Source organism: Peromyscus leucopus, chromosome 1, assembly GCF_004664715.2.
Source record: "Peromyscus leucopus breed LL Stock chromosome 1, UCI_PerLeu_2.1, whole genome shotgun sequence".
NCBI classification, from domain to species: Eukaryota; Metazoa; Chordata; class Mammalia; order Rodentia; family Cricetidae; genus Peromyscus; species Peromyscus leucopus.
This window is the reverse complement of record NC_051063.1, coordinates 90,312,921-90,332,821: the sequence shown is the minus strand read 5'-3', so window position 1 is coordinate 90,332,821 and position 19,901 is coordinate 90,312,921. Positions and strand designations below refer to the sequence as shown.

Sequence of the window (19,901 nt, the reverse complement as noted above, 5' to 3'; positions counted from 1 at the left end):
TGCATTCCAAAATCAATATTCCTTTGTATTTGTTAGTTAAAAAAAATCTTACCCAATAGAAAAAGTGCCCCATTTTCAATATATCTTGGATATGCATTTCAGATTCAGATTGTCAAATTCTAAGGAAAAATGCTGTTGAGATTTAATCGGAATTCCACTGAATCTATGCAATAGAGCTTTTAATGGTGGACTGACACTTCTCATCATTTTCATTCTCATGCTATTTCAGATATCTGAATGATCTTGATTTATCTTGGCATTTCTTCATATCTTTTTAATAATGTTTTACAATTTTCTCAATTAAGGGCTTCCACAGAAGAATCATTTTCATGATCCTTCTGTGTTTTATTGCTCTTGTTAAAGGTCTTCCTTCCTCTGTCCCTTCTTCCTCCTCCCCCTCCTTCATATGCTGGTGATTGGGACTACTCAATTTTGTATATTTATTTGTCAACAACTTTCTAAGTTCCTTTATAGCTTAGGAATAATTTATGTAGAGACACTGTTGGGTTTTATACATGGACAATGAGTTGCGAACTCAGATTGCATTCTCAGAAGAACTAGAAAGAGGTACAGGTAAGGGTGGACACAGATGTCTGGGTGGACACAGATGCATAGACTCAAGAGATTTGGCCAGGGAATCACAGGTTGACATATGTGCAGGTGTGTGACTTTGTGAACAAAGCAGAGGTGGGTTTTAACCTTTATTTCCTCTGTGGCAGTGTGCTACTTAACAACAGTTTTCATTCTGACATTTCTTCTTATCCTGGATCAGATTTCTGATGTAATAATTAATCGAAGTGGTGAAAATTGGGAATCTGCTCTCAGAGAACCTGCTTTCAACAGGTCGTTAAGCATAGTTTTTGTGATACTGTTTTCACATAGATGCCCACTGAAGAAAGTTCCTTTTCCTAGTTTGATCAAAGTTTTTTTCCCTAAGCTACTATTGAATTTTATCAAATTATTTTTCTTTGGCTATTGATAATAGTCATGATTTTTCTACTTTGTTAGTATGGTGAGTTTTATTATAATGTTAAACTAATTACATATTTTTAAACTAAATCCGATATGGCCAGATTATATTAGCCTGCCTACTAATTTTGGATTTTGGATGTTGGATTTTGTTGTTTAAGTTAGCATATTTTCTTTTGTGTTATATATGGGGTTACTCTATATGTCTTCATTCTTGTGCTCTTCTTTATTTTTTTTTAATTACATGTGGCATATGTGTGTATGTAGGTTCATATGCTCTGTACACACATGTGGAGGCTAGAGCTTGACATATGATGTCTTTCTCTGTCATTCCCTCACCCCTGCTTTTTTGTGTGACTGTGTTGTCCAGGTTGGAAAAACTTTTGAGGGATTGTCTTGCCTCTGGCTCTTGGGGATTGGGATTACAGTTGTGAGCCACCAGGTCCAGCTCATTTCTTCTTTTGGACTGAGTTTTTCTTCATTACTGGTTTGTTTTCCTTTCTACATATTTAAATTTCTATGTCTCTTCTTTTACTTAGTTTCCTCTGTATTATAGAAATGACAAAAAGTCACAAATTTAAAGTTGATTCACATAATTATTTTCCTTCTGTCTGCAACTAGAAGAAAATTAAGGCACTTTAATCATTCCTTTCTGAATTCATGTACAATATTTTAACCTTAGTTTCCCCTTACCTCACAGATTGATTATTATATTTGTTCTTACAGTCAGTGCTTGTTTGGCTTATTCACAGTGTCAGCCAGGCAGAGTAATCATTCACTTTTGTGTCTCCACCTTCCCATGTAGCATTCTCTTCCTTCTGAATGCCTTCAGCATTCTTTCTCTTCCTTGAGAGACTTTCACTTTTCTGAGATGACCTGACATCATCCACTTTCCTCTGGATACAGAACTCCAGGACATCTTCCCCAGCCAGGTGATTTCCGGTTGTCTTCTGTCTTGATGACACTTAGCAGTTCTGTTCACTCTTTCTCTCTGGATACTTCCAGCATACTAACCACTGTGCCATGAAATCCACTTACCTTTGGATATTTCCAAAATCCCCTGTGTCTTGGGTGTTCTTTAGTCTTTTTAATTTTTTAAGGAAGGTGTGTGCATCTTTTATATTTATCTTGCTTGATACTCATTGTTATTTCTGGATGTGGAAGCTATTCTGTTTGAATGCTACTTTGCACATATGCTCTCTTATCTTTCTTGGAATGGTGACGAAATGCTCATTAGACTGTGTTACTCTTCACTCATAGTCTTGGTTTCTCATTTTTAAAGGTGTCTGTGTCCTCTGAGCTGCATTTTGGTAATTCCCTTTGTTCTATCATTTAGCACACCAATACATCTTTTCATTCTTCTTGGTTATTTCTTGGATTTGAATGGCTATAATTTGTAGCCTTTGTTTCTTGAATCTGTTTCCAAGAACTCTCTTTTGTTTCTTGGAATGGAATTTTCTAATTGCACTTCATCATCAATCCTCTAATAGGTGATGCAACCCAAGCTTCAACCTCTATGAGGGTCATACCATGGTGATTAATTCTCAGCCTCTATAGCTGACACTTTGCAGAGAAGGTTAATTTCTCATTTTTCTGTGCATTGAGTTTCTTCTCTTCTGGACTTGTATTCAATTCTTCACCTTGGGGAATCCCTAGCACCTATCTCTCTTGCCCCTATCTCTCTCTCCCTATACACAAAAGAAACAAGGGCTGGAAGGATGCACCATCTCATACATGTCAGTGGAAAACTCCCTTTGACACCTCATCCTGATTATTCCACTTTTCCTGCCAGCTCAGCAATATATTTCAAGACCATCAAGTGGTGGATCTTCACTGTCAACTTCATTGGATTTAGAATCACCTGGCAGACAAGCCCTTGAGCTTGTCTAGGATGATGTTTCCAAAGTGGTTTACCTGAAGGGCAAAGACCCATCCTGATTGTGGGTAGCACCAACCTTTGGCCTGGGCTCTGGGTCTAAATAAAAGGGAAAGAGGGAGAAAGGCAGCTGAGCACTTGCAATCATCGCTCTGCTTCCCGATTGTGGACACAATGTGCCTTCTCCTCCTGTAGCTGTGCTTGTCTACCATGATGGGCTGCACCATCCATCAATGAGCCCAAACCAACCCTTTTATTCCCTAAGTTGCTTTTGTGAGACATTTTGTCACATAAACAAGAGTAGTAACTGGTATTTATAAATATCTTTGTATTTAAAGCAGTTTTCACGGAGGAGTATTGTAGACCGTCTGATCTATCATTTTACTGGAATTAAAAATATAATGTTAGTTTTCTGAGTAAGAAAGGAGTTCTGAAACAAACAAACAAACAAACAAACAAATAAATAAATAAATAAATAAACTAAAAGGGCTTTGTTGTCAATTAACAGTTAGCTGCTGAAAACCAGTGATATGCTGTAGAGGGTTGGAGGAGAAGGTATTGTTTTCACCCCCACTCAACTTTTTAGCCATGTAAGCTAATAAATTAAGAAACTTCCAATTTTCTGATTCTAGTTCTCTGAAACTGGCATAATAGTGGGACGGATTGTTTTGGATGTTTGGGGGTGTAAATGTGTTTATTTATTTGGAATACTTAGATAAGTTTTTGACACATAGTTAAGTGCCAGATATCACATTCCATTGAATTTAAGGTGTAATAAAATGAAAGACACCCTACTGCTTCATAAAAAAGGAAAGAAGGCTAGAAGTAAACTATGACAAAGCCAAGATTCTTTTGGTTAGGATATGACAAACTGCATCTTAGAATTGCATGGCTGTAGCAGTATTAGCTGTTATTATGAATGGATGTGTGCGAGCAGAGATAGCCATCCATTGTCTTGCAGACAGGGTCAAAGTCTCAGAATGGATAGGGCTTTGTTCAAGCCCACCCCCATGTTGACTGAGCTCCTACTCTGCCTTAGACACCTTTCAAGTGATGCTATGACAGGTGGTGTGCTAGACATAGGGGCAAGTCTTGTTGAAGCAGCATTCTGCAGATTCTGGCCTTCATGTCTGAAGTCTACATAGTTAACTTGAGTAGACAGATTTATCTGACATCTCCTTTTCCAAACTTAAAGGATTATTCAGATATGGACATTACAGAAATGTCAATAGTGTGTTGAGAATGATTGTGCTTGCTCACACTCTGGCTTATTCTGTTTATTAACACAGGGTGAGTCAAGCCTTAGAGTGGGTTAAATCTTGTCTATGGTTTCTTTTCATTAATGAGCTGGTGAGAATACTTTACCACTGCAGCTAAGCCAAGGTTCTGATTCAGATTGAATGTCCCATAATCCTTTGGCCACATGGTATGTGAGCTGGGATGGTAGCTGTTTCTTCAGGGCTAGTGCTGCTGCTGATCACAGAAATGTTGCAGTGCTTGTCTGTGCTCAATTCAAAACATGATTTCTGTCCTATGCGGCTATCCCCAAATGCCAAGACTGTAAATATAATGGGAAGAAATGTATTGGCTCACAGTATAGGAGGTTAGGAAGTCCAATATCAAGAACCCACCAGCTTTGTATCTGGAGAGGCACTGCTTTTCTTCCAAGATGATGCCTGAATGCTGCATCCTCCAGTGGGCAGAAAGGACTGGTCCTCATGTGGCAGAAGATGGAAAGATCAAGATAGCAAACCCACTTCTGTGAGCTTTTATGTATAGTATTCATCCATTTGTGGGGATTCACTGTCATAATTATTTAGCTCCCTAGACTCCATTGCTCCTGAGGCTCTCACATTGGGGATTAGGTTTTTATGCATCTTAGTAGGAACCTGAATTTTCAAACCACAGCAGTTTCTATGTACTGATTTTTCTTTACATTCAAATTTCCTCTGCTTCTTTCCAATGTATGTAATAGAGTCTGCTTTTTAGCCTTTTGGGAGAGAGCAGATCTTTGACATCTAGGTAAGAAATCGGGCACATGGAGGGATGCCATGACACTTCTCATGTAGTAACGTATTAACTGGCTTTTGGGGTCAGAGGAGATTCTTAGGTTGTTATTAGCTTCTGAAGTGTCATGTAAGCACTATGCTCTTAGGGCAGTCTCATAACACAGAATGGGTTCTAGTCTGATTTTACAGATTAAAAAAACCAAAGGTCAGAGAAGTAAGCTAAAGTGAGATTAGTCATGGATTTCTGTGGTTTTGGTGTTCTACCCTCCCCAGGCTACTTAGTAAACTCCAGTGCAGAGAATTGGGGAAGGAAAAGAATCAGGGGGGCCTGGCTTGTCCCGGATGATAACTTCTGTGCTATCATCATGTCATGGATCGAGAAGAAAGCAAAGATTGCATTTATGAAGATATAAGATGCTGTAAATTCTCCTTCCTATGTTCTCTAGAGTATATAGACCCCTTCAAGTTGAGTCTTCATCATGACTCAGAAAGGGAAATAGCTTGCCCAGTGTGACCTCTGAGTGTGATTTATGAAATAGGATGTATCCAAATTTTCGCCACATTGGAGCTATTCAATTTTCTCTAATGGCCTTTATCTGAGAGTTATGTCTATTTGTGGCAGTTACAACCAGTAAGTCATTAGCTTAGAGTGTGGTGATGGTTAATTTTAACACCCTGGGATCTGGGCCCAGTGGGGAAGGTTTCTCTCTTCTGCAAATCAAAGATAAGCAACATTTGAGCAGCTGGATAATATTTATATCAGGGAGGGAAAGTTAGAAAGTAAGAAGGAATCATTTAAAGTTTGAGGCTGGAAAGGTCATTGGATACTCAGCATTGAGTTGGCAGAATGGTTTCTGGCTCCTTCCTTTACTCTATGCTTTCACCAGAAGAGACATGGTATGATCTCTATACCAGGCACTCACTGATCATATAGATATCATCTTACTGGTATACACAGAATTCTCATTTCATGGTAATTATTTATGTATCCCATCTCATAGAAAAATGAAATTTGATGTCCAAGGTCACACACTAATGAACTTGGGGAGGCTAATGTACCTAAATGTATATTCCTAGTCCACAGAACTCTGGTAGGGAGGCTCAAAAGCCCAGGCAGGCCCCTTTTCAGAGAATAGTCCATTTCAGGTATCAGAGTTCTGGCCATAGTTTCTCAGTTATAACCTTCAGAAAAAATACTCAACTCAACCAGGTGCCAGAGACAATAGCCTCCTGTGCAGCTTCCAAGCACAGGACAGTTGGGTAGTCTTTGGCCCAGAACCAGGGAGGCTGTATTTCAAGACACACCATGGGGGCAGCAATGCATTTCCTAATTCCACACAAGACTTTTGGTGGAGGCTGCGTGGTGGTTTCCTCAGATGGGGTGATGCCATTTAGAGATGAGTGGTTGTATAAATCAGGTACTGGGAGCATGGATTCCAGTAAGGATGTCTTGATGCTGTGTGTCTTAGTTAGGATTACTGTTTCTGTGCTGAAACACCATGACCAAAACAACTTAGGGAAGAAAGGGTTTATTTTGCCTACAGTTCCATGTAACAGTTCATCATCAAAAACAGTGAGGGCAGGAAGTCATGCAGGGCAGGAACCTGGAGGGCAGGAACCTGGAGGCAGGAGCTGATGCAGAGAGCATGGAGGGGGGCTGCTCACTGGATTACTCCACATGGCTTGCTCAGCCTGCTTTCTTCTGGAACCCAGGATGACCAGCCCAGGCGTGACACCTCCTACAATGAACTAGGCCCTCCCTCATTGATCACTAATTAAGAAATTGCCTTATAGCTGGATCTTATGGAGTCATTTTCTCAGTTGAGAAATCCTCTTCTCCGATGACTCTAGCTTGTGTCAAGTTGACATCAAACTAGCCAGTACAGGGTGTTTCTCCCCCTCTCTCTCTGACTCTCTAGAGACTCATACACATTCCTGAGCTAACTTACCTGCTCTATCTCATTCACAGGACACTATCCAATCAGAACTCTTGAATTCCCCTTAGTATGCTGCTTCCCTGTGTGTGATAACCACAGCAAATATTAAAAGCAGGCACAGATATCCATGATTTACAACTGGGCACCAATTGTGATTTTTTACTGCAGACAAGGGGAAGCCTTGGTTGGTCTTCCTACATATCTCTCCTAGGCAAAGACACATTGGCATTTCCCAGGGCATGACAAGCAGTTTGCAGGACACGTGTGCATGTCCCAGGCAGAGCTGCATTCTTCAGCAACAAGATTTTCCTCCCTGTGAATTTCTCTCTCCATTTGCCCACATTAACCTCTTCCATGCTTCTGTTACTCATCTGAAAGACAGGGATAACATAGTGACCTAGCTAAGGGAAACGTTTTAAAGACTAAGTGGAAAGTGTGTAGAACAGTTTTACAGCCATTAAGTGTTTCTCACTCTTCCCCTCTTTATGATTATTGCTGCTATTACTGTGGCAAGGAGCTGGTCCTGAGATCCCCACAAGTTCTAATGTCCTAAGAGTATGACGTAAAGGCCTCTTAGACTGGCCTATTTATTCCTGGGTACCACAGACTCAGACAAGTTCATAATATAGTTCCATAGACAGAATTTTTGTGGCTTTTTAGGTAATGTCTCGAAGGTAGATAGATCCGGTTCACTGGGCAGAGGGTTGGGATCTTTTCTGTGCTTTGCAGAAGCTCTTCTGTATCACACAGGCCTGCAGGGCCTAGAGCCGCAAGACATTTTATGGGTCCTGAGGTCTGTTCTGCCGGCTTCTTGGCCTCCGTGACCTGACAGCTGTGAGGGGCCGCCAGGGCTTTCTCCAGGGAGCCAGTGCTTTCTATATTTCATGAGGCTCAGTCTGTCAGGCAGGGCCAGGTGGCAGCTTGCTTGGTTTCTTGCAACTCCCCTGGGAATGAGAGTCCTTGAAGTATCTGATTGCTGCAGGATGCCAGGCACCTAGCTAGTGGCCCAGGGACAGCTCCAATGACCATCTCCATTCTTGTCCCGGATCCGAGGCCCTGAGTTCAGATGTTGAGGACTCATCGTTACCTCAAAAGCTTTTCTCTATTCTTTCTTTTTCTCTTATGTTACCAGGACTCTCGTGCTTTCCACTTCCTTACCCAAACATCTGCAGGGGCTCGTACCACCCACAGGATGGTGACTGAGAGACTGAATACACCTGTGTCTTTTATTTCCATTACTGTATGGCACACTCCCTCCAGCTTCATGAGAAGTATTTGGGTCCCCAAATTCTTGCTACATTTTTCTGGTACAGCCTAGACAGCCCCACTGGCCCTGAATGCCACTGTCCTATCCTTAATTGACAAAGTCCCTGTGGTGCCTTTGAGGATTACCACAGATGTTACCTCCTCCTCTCCTGCCAAAAATGGCCGCCCCTTTTCTGCATTTTTGTGCCGGGGGGGGGGGGGGGGAGTATTCTCCTCTAAGGTCAGCCATATCCCTTCCACATTCCAACATCCTGGCATGTTCCACCTTCCAGAAACACCTGCTTCCTGAGCTTGTGGTACTGGTCTGGTACTCACTTGGATGTTCTCCTCCTCAGTCTTCCCTGTAGCCCCTTTCCTTTCCCTGCTTTTAATAACTCCAGATTCTCTTTTGGAGTTTCAGTGTTGGGACCATGCTCCAAGAAGCTCTCCATGGCACTTTATCCCCACTTGCTGACCTTGGACTCCCACGTGTCCTCCAGATCTCTCTTGATTACCTGTTACTACAGTTTTAATGAAGTATCCTGGCTGTCCATTGGTTCATCCATCTGTCCATCTGAAAGAGCTTGATAAACACAGATCTGAATGTAGGAAGGGAAGCTGCTCACTTGGGTGTGACCAAACAGTGAGGACTACAGGAACTTGGAAGGGACAGGTATCTTTATCTGTGTCACCATCATAGCCCCTCTGAACACTTGGGCCATACTGAAATGGTGACCATTGTCTATCAGTGAAGAAGCTGAAGTTACTTCAACAAAATCTCATCTAGCCAGTCAACAAGTCTTTATTAATCATTATGTATCAGACAACTTGTCAGGTATGGAGGAGGCAGAGTTGAGCAGGCAAGGCCTCTCTGCCTGTCCCAGGACCTTCAGGGGAGAGATATACTAAGTTGCTAATGCCATAGTTAAGTTTGGTAAGAGGAGAAACATTAAGGGAGCTCTTACATTGAAGGGCTTGACTCCATGGGCTGCGGAAGTTTGCCCTGGGGAGTAGTGTTTGTGCAGAGCTCTGATGGACCATAGGGATAACTTGATGAGAAGAATGGAGGTGAGGCTGTCCTGGAATAGAAAGTGTTTGGGAAAGAGAGACGTTGATGCTAAAATAATGAACAACAACCAGAGTGTCTGGATAGCAGAGAGGGACCAGATGAAAGGCTAGAGTTGTAGTCAGGTGTCAGATGGATGTGTGGGCTAGGTGGGCTACCCAGAGGGTTTGGCCTTGGTGTAGCAGTAAGAAGCCGCTGCTGGTGGGGATAAGGTAGGGGTGAATAGTGAGATGATATGATTTGACGTGTTTTAGATCATTCTCAAAGTTGCATTGAGAAATGTTTGAGTTGAATGAGCCTGGAGAGAAGTAAGTGATAGGTGGTGACCGCCAGAGAGTTCTTTCATAGGTCAAAGTGAGAAATGGCAGGGTATAGTGAAACATGCAAAATGAGGGAAATGAAGCTGTTTGGGATGATTTGCAAGCTGTACATCCAGAATCTATCAGACTTTATCTCGCTAGGCATTCTGCACAAATTCACTGATTAAGGAAGAAGATTGTAATAAAAACATATATTGCAGGGCTATTTCAAAGTATTACTTGCATACCAGGTATAGGAGAACTTGATCCTCCTGCAGCTACAGGCTCCAGGAAGAACCTCCTAGGTTCAAAATCCAAGCTCTGCACACAACTGATAAAGCTGAGGTCATGTGTTTCTGTTCTGTGTGACTGGTTGGTATTTGTTATTGCTGCAAAGGGTTGCATACAAATTGCCTGGCCTTTTCTGTTTGTATATTGTGTCATGAAAATTCATTGAATAGGGACATTTCTCAGATGTAGGAAGCAGGGGCATATGTTAGAAACCAAAGGAACAATGTTTGTCTGTGGGTTATCTTAATGCTTACAATATTACAAGTTTCTCATTCTGCAGATGGGAAACAGGTATAGAGGCCCTAGAAAAGTCCTATTTGCTTCCCAAATTTGCAGTGTTCTTCTCTAAGGGATTTTTTAGTTCTAAAGGTGGAATGACTTAGAATGATGGGTTGGCAAGATGCTCCCATCACTTACAGCCTCTGCACTCTGAAGTCTTGGAGAAAGAGGGATCAGAGCCACATCTGCATAGTCCTGCTCCCCCCCAGCCCCCCCCCCCAGCAGCTTCCTCGCATTACTTCTGGAATTGAGTGTTTCCCACAGTATTTACTATCTCTCCTGTGTGGTCAGTTGTACTGGGCTCATCAGATTAAACAATCCCAGCTGTGCCGTGAGCTGTCCCCAGATTGTCCCATTAGACAAAAGCAGAAATGCCCTTTGCTGCCGACTCTAATGGAATACTTTACTGTAAATAGTCTCAACTTCCTGCAGAAGGCCGTCTCCTTAGCCAAGTGCAGGTGAGCAAAGGCTGCTTCTAATGAGACCTCGACACAGAACTAAGTCATATAAATTGATCTATTGAGTCGAATTAAGTCAGAGATACTCAAGGCTTCAAGTTCTTGTGAACAGATACACTCATGGTGTGATGCAGCCCAGGGAAACACAGTGAGGGAAAGCACCAGACAAGAATCCAGGGAGCGACTTGGTGGGGTTGGGGGAATGGATTGAGAGTTCCTCTTTCCTGTTTACATCTACATGTGTCCTTTTCACCTCTTCTACATCTCTCAACTCCATCTCTTAAGGAAAGGATACTCCCTTGTTCACCTATCCAAACACAAAATCGGAGCCTTTTGCCTGTGCTTAATCCTCAAGAAGCTTCTAGAATAGGTATAATTGAGGGAGCCACTGTCACAGAGGGGTGGTGATTTTCCAAGGTCATGTGCTAATCAGGTAGAGTTGGGATTTGAATGTATCACCCCCACCCCGTTTAAACTCTTTCTTTCATAACAGTAAGAAGTAGGGTGTCCTCTTGAATCTATCTTGGTTTCCTGGTAGATCATGTAGCTTCGGATTGGTCTTAACTATTTGAACCTTTGCTCAGTGTGGTGATATTTTATTTGTGCACCCCAATGAAACTTGTGTGGGGATCAGAGAACAGAGCCAGCTACAAAATTAGACATAGAGGCCAGTTGTGGTGTCACATACTCTTAATCCTATCACTTGGGAGGCAGAGATCCATCTGGATCTCTGTGAGTTCAAGACCACACTGGGAACAGAGCCAGGTATGGTGGCACATACCTTTAATCCCAGCACTTGAGATCTCGTATCTTTGCTTGGGAAGGACACACACCTTTAATCCCAGGAAGTAATATGGCAGGACATAGAAAAGTATATAAGGCGTGAGGAAATAGGAACTCATGCTCTGGAAGTTGAGGAGTTGGTAAGGTGAGGTTGGCTCTGGATTGTTCTGTTTCTCTGATCTTTCAGTATTCATTCTAATATCTGGCTCCTGGTTTTTTTTTTTTATTAATAAGACTGTTTAGCAATTCGTGTTACAGATCAGAGGATGGATGGGACCCAGGGCAGTGGGATGCTGGAGATGTAAGGCATCAGAAGTGGGTGGAGAATTGGTGGGAGAAAATCCATGAGCACTCCATGCTTAGCAGTTCACACTGTTAAGGGTAGCAGCCATACTTAATACTTTAGCTGGGGCTTCTAGTGAAGGTTGCTGGAGCTTGGTATAGCCTCCAGGGAATAGAGTTGTGCTTCCCGTCATCTTTACCTGCTCAGCACCTGTCCTCGGCTCAAATGTGGAGTCTAGTGCACTGTCTCTAATATATACTTCTCTCTTCTGTAAGATGATAATAATTAATATACCATGAGTTAATTGTGTGAAGTATTTAGAAGGGCACCTGGCACATAGTTCATGCTCCATGAATACAAGCAGTTAGCATTATTGTTATGGGATCTTTAAAAGCATCATCTAGGTTGAACGCCTGGTGTTTACTACCTGGTCTTCCAGATAGTCTCCCTCACCTCTTTGTCATCCCCATGAGTGTAAGCTATGGTCCCATAGAGACTTCTGACTGTGTGGTGGTCATCGTGTAGGGTCCTGTGCCTACTCTCATATTGAGAATGAAACATCTCAAAATAGAGCCTGTGAATAGGTTAGTGATACATAAGAACTTCAGCTGTCCCTGTTGGGCAGCTGTGAATGAAACACCTGTGGCTCCTTTCTGAAGCTGCACAGACCACGGGTTAGAAGCCACTGCCAGAATATTGTGGTCTCCAAGTCATGTTTCTGGAATCTTATCATAGAAACTCAAACATTGGTATGCATCTAGGTTTCTGCTCATAAGTACTGTGCTTTCTCTGGGTCCCCAAATTCAACTGGAATTAGATCCAGGCTTCCTCCAGGGTCCTATGGCCTCTTTCTTGATTTCAGAATCCTTTGGTTTACACTGTAAAAGGCCCTGATGCTTGCCAACCATCTTCTGGTCTTCTAATCTACCATAGGATTCAATTCTCTCTTCATTGTTTTTTATTTGCCTCTTCTCAATGATGAAGACAGAAATAAGAAAAAATGTCATTTTGTTATTATCATCTCATCACATGTTAGATTTTTACCCTGGGAAACCTGGATTTTCCTTTATACTCTTTATGTTCTAGAGGCTTTTAGGGCCTCCCTGACCCACATCATTACAGGCAGTTGCCAATGCTCTTGGTTGCCCACCAGAATGAGATTGTAAAACCCTGTTGCTAAGGACACCACACATTTGGGTTATAAGACATTGAGAAATCAAGTTGAGCTGTAATTTCCTTCCTTCTGGCTAGTTTTCACAGTCCTGGAAAGTGCTATTTAAGCTGCTAAGGGACAAAAAAAAATCAACGTTCCTGCCCAACTTTGCATCCTATGAGCTACAGTGAGGACCTGCCTGGGTAAGATATGCTTACCCATGTACTAGTATTACTATTATAAGGGTAATAATCCACTCTCTGCTTGGATTAGAGGCCCATTCTACAGGAAGAAAATGAAAAAGGCAATGTGGAAAAAATTCTTTCCGAAGCAGGGCAGGGGTGAGGTGAGGTGAGATATCAACAGCTGGGCAGTAAGTTTTAGGAGGGATGAGGACCGCCCCTGTAGCTTGTTAACTGTGAGGTTAAAGTAAGCCAAGCGAACTCTCAGCTTTGGGATCAGAAGTCTTTAACCTCATCCATGTTCTTCCCATGGGTATGCTTTTGGCTGTACAAACAGAGGCTTCATGTCCACTGTCTTAACTGATGAGACTGTATGTGACCTCAGATGTAGGAAGTGTAGAGGTGGGCCGGACTACAGGATCAGCTGATTCCGAGGGTCTGTGATGGGGACCTAGACAATGTTTCTCTGCACTCCAACTCTGTTCTGCAGCTAGCTCCTCTCCTGACTGCACGATTGCCCCCATCAACGTTGATTTGCATTATCTTCTGGGTCTCACCTGGTGAGAGAAAGAAAACCTTTCCTAAGAGCCACTCTGTCATGACTCGGTGGCCTAAAGTGAGCCTTAGGTCACATCCTGAGCTTTCCACTTGCTGTTCAGGTGAAATGATGTCATCTGAAGTGGACTGCATTTGGCTGCTTTTTTAGTATGCGTTTGTCCGTACAATATTTGCTGGCCTGTGTGTCCTAGCGTCAGTCACACCAAAATGGGTAAATATTTGGCAATAGGACAAAGGGGAAGGATCGTAGCGGGTTATAGTGAGCCAGGGATTTAGAAAGAAGGTCAGCTCTGAGTCCGGCCTTATCTGTGTGAGGACATCAGAGTGTAAGTCAGCTCAGAAGAAGAGGAGGCCTGGAAGGCCTTCTGTCACACCTACTTTGGTTCCTTCAGCCCGGATTTGAGAGGCAAAGAGACTGTACCTCCTCTCTGATAGGCCCATCTTGACCTGTCTCTTCAGGGTCCCGACCGCTGTGGGCAGGCATTGCTGCAGATTGGGATGAACATGATGGCACTCCCTGGAGGTCACCACCTGGATTCCGTTCCTGTGCAAGGGCAGAGGTAAGTCATGCCACTTATCCTGCCCAGGAAAGGATTGCTAAGAGCTAGTCCGTGGGAGGTACTAGTTGCCTTGAATGGAGTGGTGTGGAATGGGGGGGGGGACGTGATATTGGCAGTATATGAAGGACAAGAGTTTGAGAGTATTTAGTCTGGAAGAGAGATGTGGGGCCATCAGAGGTGCCTACACCCAGTTGGAAAGTCCACAAAGAGTTACCAGTGCAGATTTGACTTGGCAGGCCCTGGAGGTCCGAACCAGAAGCTGGGGTGCAAGTCCAGAGTACCAGATCTGTGCCTGATGAGCTCTCCTGGGACTGTCCTGACTGACATGGAAGATCCATGTCCTTAGAAATTCTTTAGTCTCAGGCACCAGGATCGTTGGTAACTCTCAGGTAGGCTGAGGCTGTAGAGGAGCTGTGCAACCTGGTGTTCCAGGCTTCTGACAGCTGGGCTAGCCTTGGCTCCTTTACACTCTCCATCATCATAAGGACTTTGTCTTTATTCCTATCAGTCAGCATTCATTCAATCCCATTTGTTTTCTGATTTTTTGAGAGATTTGATGAGCTGTTTAGAGGAAACGTAAGCCTGTTAAGTATTGTTTGGTTTTATTTTGTCATATTTTGTTTTGCTTCATGGATTTCTCACCTTTTCTGTATCCCAAACTTCCTACCAGAGCTGCCAGGGATGCTGAGTTACTTCATATTCATTTCCATACTGCCCATTTGGTTTTGGGATAGATGTGTATATGTATGTATGTATAGATGGATAGATAGACATGTTAATAGATAGGTGATGAATGGTAGGTAGGTACATAGAAGATAATGTGATACTTTTAAATAAAAGGATGAATTATTTGCTAAACCTCCCTAGTGGGACAGAGTTAATCACTCTCTATGAAGGCATGGTCTAATCTTCCAAAGCCATCATTAGAAGGAGGTGTAGGAATTTGACACACAGTTCTTGCATGTTCCCTAGGACATAGAACACCATTAGAAGTGTAATTTATAGTTTCCTGTACAGCCAGAAGCAGAAAATAGGTGATCATATCTTTGCATGTAGCCTGTATGATGAAACTCAGAGATGGTGAGATGTGACTGCCAGGATGTCTGGTGGTGGAGCTGTCCCGAGATGATCAAGTGTGGTCAGCTATGGTCATGTGGCTACATGGCCTTAGAGCTGGGTTGTACTTCTTATTCACCATGTGGCTAATGAAAATTCTGGAGCCCCATCTGTCCTCCAGTCCCCTCATGTTTAAAATGGGGGTACCTACCATGCAGGGTTGATGGGAGGCTAATCAGATTAATATATGCAAAATATCTAGAGAGCTATGTAGAGAGACTATTGTTTAATAAATGTCTGCTAATGTCAGGGTCACTTGTGTAGGTGTTGTTAGAGAATTCTTCTGGAATTCTCCCTTCTGATTCTCTCCCCCACCAGTGGGTGACCTTACCAATAACTAAGAAAGCATAGACTCTTTCAAAGTCTAGTGTTCTAAACTTGGAAAATTGGGAAAGTCTTATCAGAGACGGTACAGTCTGCTTGCCACCGCGCTGCCCACCCCTTCCCTGTGTGACATTAAGTTGGGCTGTAGAATAGCAGTGATTCTGGCAATGGGATCCTAAGAGGATGGGACAAAGGCCACTTTAGGGCTGGAGACGCATTTAGGACAGTGGTGAGGAGGCCAGGCTGCCTCAACCTGACTCTGGGCTCCGCTATAACAAAAATTCTGTTTCTTTATCTGTGAACTGTGAATAATTTTATGTCAGTGGTTTCTTATAAATCTCTCTCTCTCTCTCTCTCTCTCTCTCTCTCTCTCTCTCATATACACACATGTACTCACACATGCACACACACACACACACACACACACACACACACACACACACACGGTGGAAGGTAGAACCTGTGGGCATGTAAGAACTCCTCAGATGGTTAGCTTCTCTTTCAGAAGAGGAATAGGCTCCCCTGAATAAAGGATATGGGGTGAAGGTCAGATCTTGGCAGCCTTCATGTCTCCCTGTTTACCCACTGGCCTTCCTTTTTCTCTCTCCGCCTTCCAGTGCCCTTAGAAGTTTAAAGTGGAAGCAAGATTTAGATTGCATGAACATGATATAGGAATCTAGCTTGCCTTACTCAGCAGGCACCTCAGGAACTCCAGGCATTCAGATTGGGCAGAAGAGCTGTGACCTGTAGAAGGGGTTGATTACAGTGTTCTCATGTTGTATTTCTGATGGGTCAGTGAGTCTAAGAGAGGGAGAGGAATGCTTCCTTTTACATGTTCCTAGCATGTTTCACGTGTTCCTAGCCTAGCATTGCAAAGCTAATTGAAAATAATTGGGAATAAAACTGCTGAGTCTGGAGCCTCTTCTCTCATGTATGTTCTGGGGCTGTGTTTTTGGGTGTTGCTCATAGAGAAAGCTAGTTCATGCTCACAGGATATTAGAGGGGCCTAATTTGCTCAATTGGATACTATATTGTAGGTAGACAGTAGCAGGAACTACTATTTCATGCTGTGGAGGCCTCTCTAGTGGTGAGTTGTACCATGGTCCTCACAGCTAGCTGAAGGACTGGCCTCTACCAGGGCCCATCACATCATTGGCTCACATGACAAGCACTTCCTATGGTGTGTTGCTACTCACCGAGTTTTTCACTGTGGCCTATGCAATCATTGATGTCTCTATTTTGCAAATGAGAGAGTCCTAGGTTAGCTTCTCTGGGAAGCAGCCTTTGAGGTCATGTTCAAAGTCCAGGATAGATTTTTGGGAGGCCCCTTGGGGGAGTGTCAATGTTAGTGGGAGGGAGAGGGCTGGGTATAGGGTTAAAGTGAATTGTAATCCTGGCTCTGTGACAGCTCACAGGGAGCTTTGGAATCAGAGTTGTTCATGGGTCTGAATGGCTAGTACTTTAAGGTCCTCCTTGCTCTGTCTTTGGAGAATAAAACTACTTTCTGATCCAGAAGCCACTAGCCTGGGACTGTTCTGCTTCAAGCCAGGCAAAGTGAAGTTCAGCAGAAAAGAGTAAAATCTCACCATTCAGAAGCTCCCAGCTGCTCCATCATTGGAGTCTTTCCATTATGACTAGCCAGAGAGATTTTCTGTTCCCGTGTATGTTCAGCCTGTAAGAGCTCACTGCCCATGCTGCTGCAGCACAGCCCTGTGACTTCTGTTTCTGAGTGCTGCCCAATGCATGAGCCACGCTTTGCTCAAATAAACTCTGTGCATCAGTTACTTTCCCATTACTGTGACAAGACACCAGACAAAGGCAACTTCAAGAAGGGAGGGTTTATTTCAGGTCTCAGTCTGGGGGTGCAGTCTGTAGACAGTTAGCAGGACCTTGACTGAGGGTACAGCCCATGGAAGAGAAGGCAGCTAGCAGGAACTTGAAGAAGCTGATAGCATTGTATCCATAATCAGGAAGCAGATGAGGCTAAATGATGGTGCTTGGCTTGCTTTCTGTTTTCTTCATCCTGGGACCCAAGTCTGTGGAATGATGCTGCTTATACTTAAGGTATGTCTTCCTAGAGCAGTTAACCCCATCTAGAAACTTGCCCACAGTCATGGTCAGAGGTTGGTCTCCTAGAAGACTCTAGACCCAGGCAGGTGACAGGCGACATTAACCATCACATTCTATGAATTCCATTTTGTTTGCAGTTTCTCTCTGAACCAAGGGCAGATAGAGGAAGGGCATGCCCTTCCTTTCTGAGGACATGCCCAGAGAGTTTCACGTTAGAGGCTTCTGGTTTTGAAGTTCCCAGTAGCTGTGTGACAAGTTTTTCTGTAAAGCACTGATTGGAAGCACTGATTAATCTGTACCCCAATGGAGAAACTGAGGCTTGAGAAGGAGACAGAGTTGCTGTATAGCAGAGCTAGGATGGGACTTCTACCCCTGTGCTGGATGAGACTCGAGCCAGTCTGTTTTTCCAGTGTTCTTGGTGCAGTACACAAACACGTACTCAACTCCTTAAGCAGTCATGTGTTTATTTGTCTCCTGCAAAAATACTTATTGACTGAGGATCACATCTCTTGTATAGTACAGTGCAGTTGAGGACTTGAAATGACCTGGTTGGATGTGGTCCCTGCCAGCAAGAAACTCACACTCTATCCAGTGACTTCTCCATTGGTCAGTTGCATTAGATTTGCAGCACCTGTGACCTTTCACTGAGCATGAACCTTTTTGTTTTGCAAACTCTATTTTACCAGAAGTCTGAGATGACCAGGGCTGGGTGCCTCTGTAGCTAGTGACAAGTGGTCTGCTGGTTGTCCAGCCTACTGTGGAGACCCAGTGGGGGCCATTGCAGGACAGCCTGTCTCTGAGTCAGTAATGGCTTACATGTGTGCTCCCTGCTCTGGCTGCCGTTCTGCTGCTGAGGGTCATTTTCTGTGACTGTGGTGAAGTGTGCAGACTATAATTGTCAATGGGATAATTGTATGTTTTTCTGTTGTTTAAGCCAAAAGGCAGACCAATCAAAGCTAGAATTAAATTCCCTCCCTTCTTCCATTTCCCAAGAGAAATCCACAGAAACATGGTGTGCGACCTTGAGAAAGCAGACAGGAGTGATTCAGTAGTTATTTTTAAGAAGAGGTTGAATATAAATTCCCATATGCTTCTGGGAACTGGGGTTACAGAAGTATCGAATGTTGTTGCTGCAAGTTTCCTCTGAGGTCATCAATACCAACCGTCCTTCCAATGCAAGCCTGGGAAACTGAGGCTCAGAGCAGGGAGTGGATACCCTTTTGAGGAAACCTTTCTTCCCTGACTTTTATTTCCTAAGTTCATTTCCCCACCTGGCCTCCAGGAATTTTCTATGACAGGGATCTGTGATAAAGAAATGATTTTAAAATAATTTCCTTTTATTCCCTTAATCAAATGAGATTAAGAGTTTACTTAATCTGGGACATGACACTTTATCCAGTCCATAATGAATGTTGTTAGCACCCAAGAACTAAATGAGTATCTCATTTATATTTCTTCTCCTGGCTATGATTAGAATGTATGTTATAGGGGCACAATAAGTGGTTGTTGAATGAATACATGTTTACCAAATGTTTGACGGCCTGAGGAGATGGCTAAGTGGGTATGGGCACTTGTTCTGTGAGCATGAGGACCTTGGTTGGAATCCTTATCACACACATAAAAATCCAGGCATGGTCGCAAGGTGCCTGTAACCCCAGAATTGGGGGACAGGAGGAGAAAGACACATCCTAGGAGCTCACTGGCTGCCCAGCCTATCCAAACAACACTCTTCAAGTTCTGTGAGAGACCCTGTCTAAAGGCAATAGGTAATAAATGACAAAGGAAGACACTGATTCCTGGTCTAGCGCCTGCACTCACATGCATGGGCACACACACCAGACTCTTGTGTGCATGTCCCTCCCCCAAAGTCCCCATAGACATTTAATGAACAGACAAGCCCTTTGCTAGGGAGCTTCAAGTGAGTAAACTAACTCAAACATGCATGGCTTAGCAATGCGACTTTGTTCTTTTCCCTAAGACACTTTTCTTCTGTCTCCAGCATGCTGGTCTTTCTTCATCCCTCCTTCCCTCCCTCCTATCCTCTCTCCCCCACTTCCTTTCTTCTCTCCCTCTCTCCCTCCCTCCCCTATATGTCCCTCATTCCATCCATTCCTCCTTTCTTTTCTTATTTCAGAGAAAACAGTTATTTGGAGGAAAAGGATAAGCTATTTATCTTGAGAACTCTTGAGTGAGAGCCAAAAGTTTGGTTGGTTGAAAGATTCAGAGAGTTAAGAGAGACATTTTTTTTCCATCTAAAGAAGAATGATTCAGAAATAGTTTTAGCCTTTGCTTTTAAGTTCACTGGAAGGGACAAAGTCTATAATTTGCTCATCAAACCTCTGGGGGGAGAGCACAGTGCAGCAGGGAGCATGGGTTGGGAGGCAGAGGCCAGCCTGCCACCAACTTGCTGTCTATCCTTGGACAAACCTTCTCCTCCAGGGTT

General features: G+C 43.4%; 1 protein-coding gene across 1 annotated transcript in view; it reads left to right on the top strand.

The window, feature by feature from the left end:
* The window catches only part of Insc (INSC spindle orientation adaptor protein), a 110,639-nt gene that overhangs the window by 14,613 nt on the left and 76,125 nt on the right, over window positions 1–19,901 (top strand). The window contains 1 exon segment of the mRNA XM_028875887.2: window positions 13,848–13,948. Within this exon segment, the coding sequence (XP_028731720.1) occupies window positions 13,848–13,948 (101 nt within the window).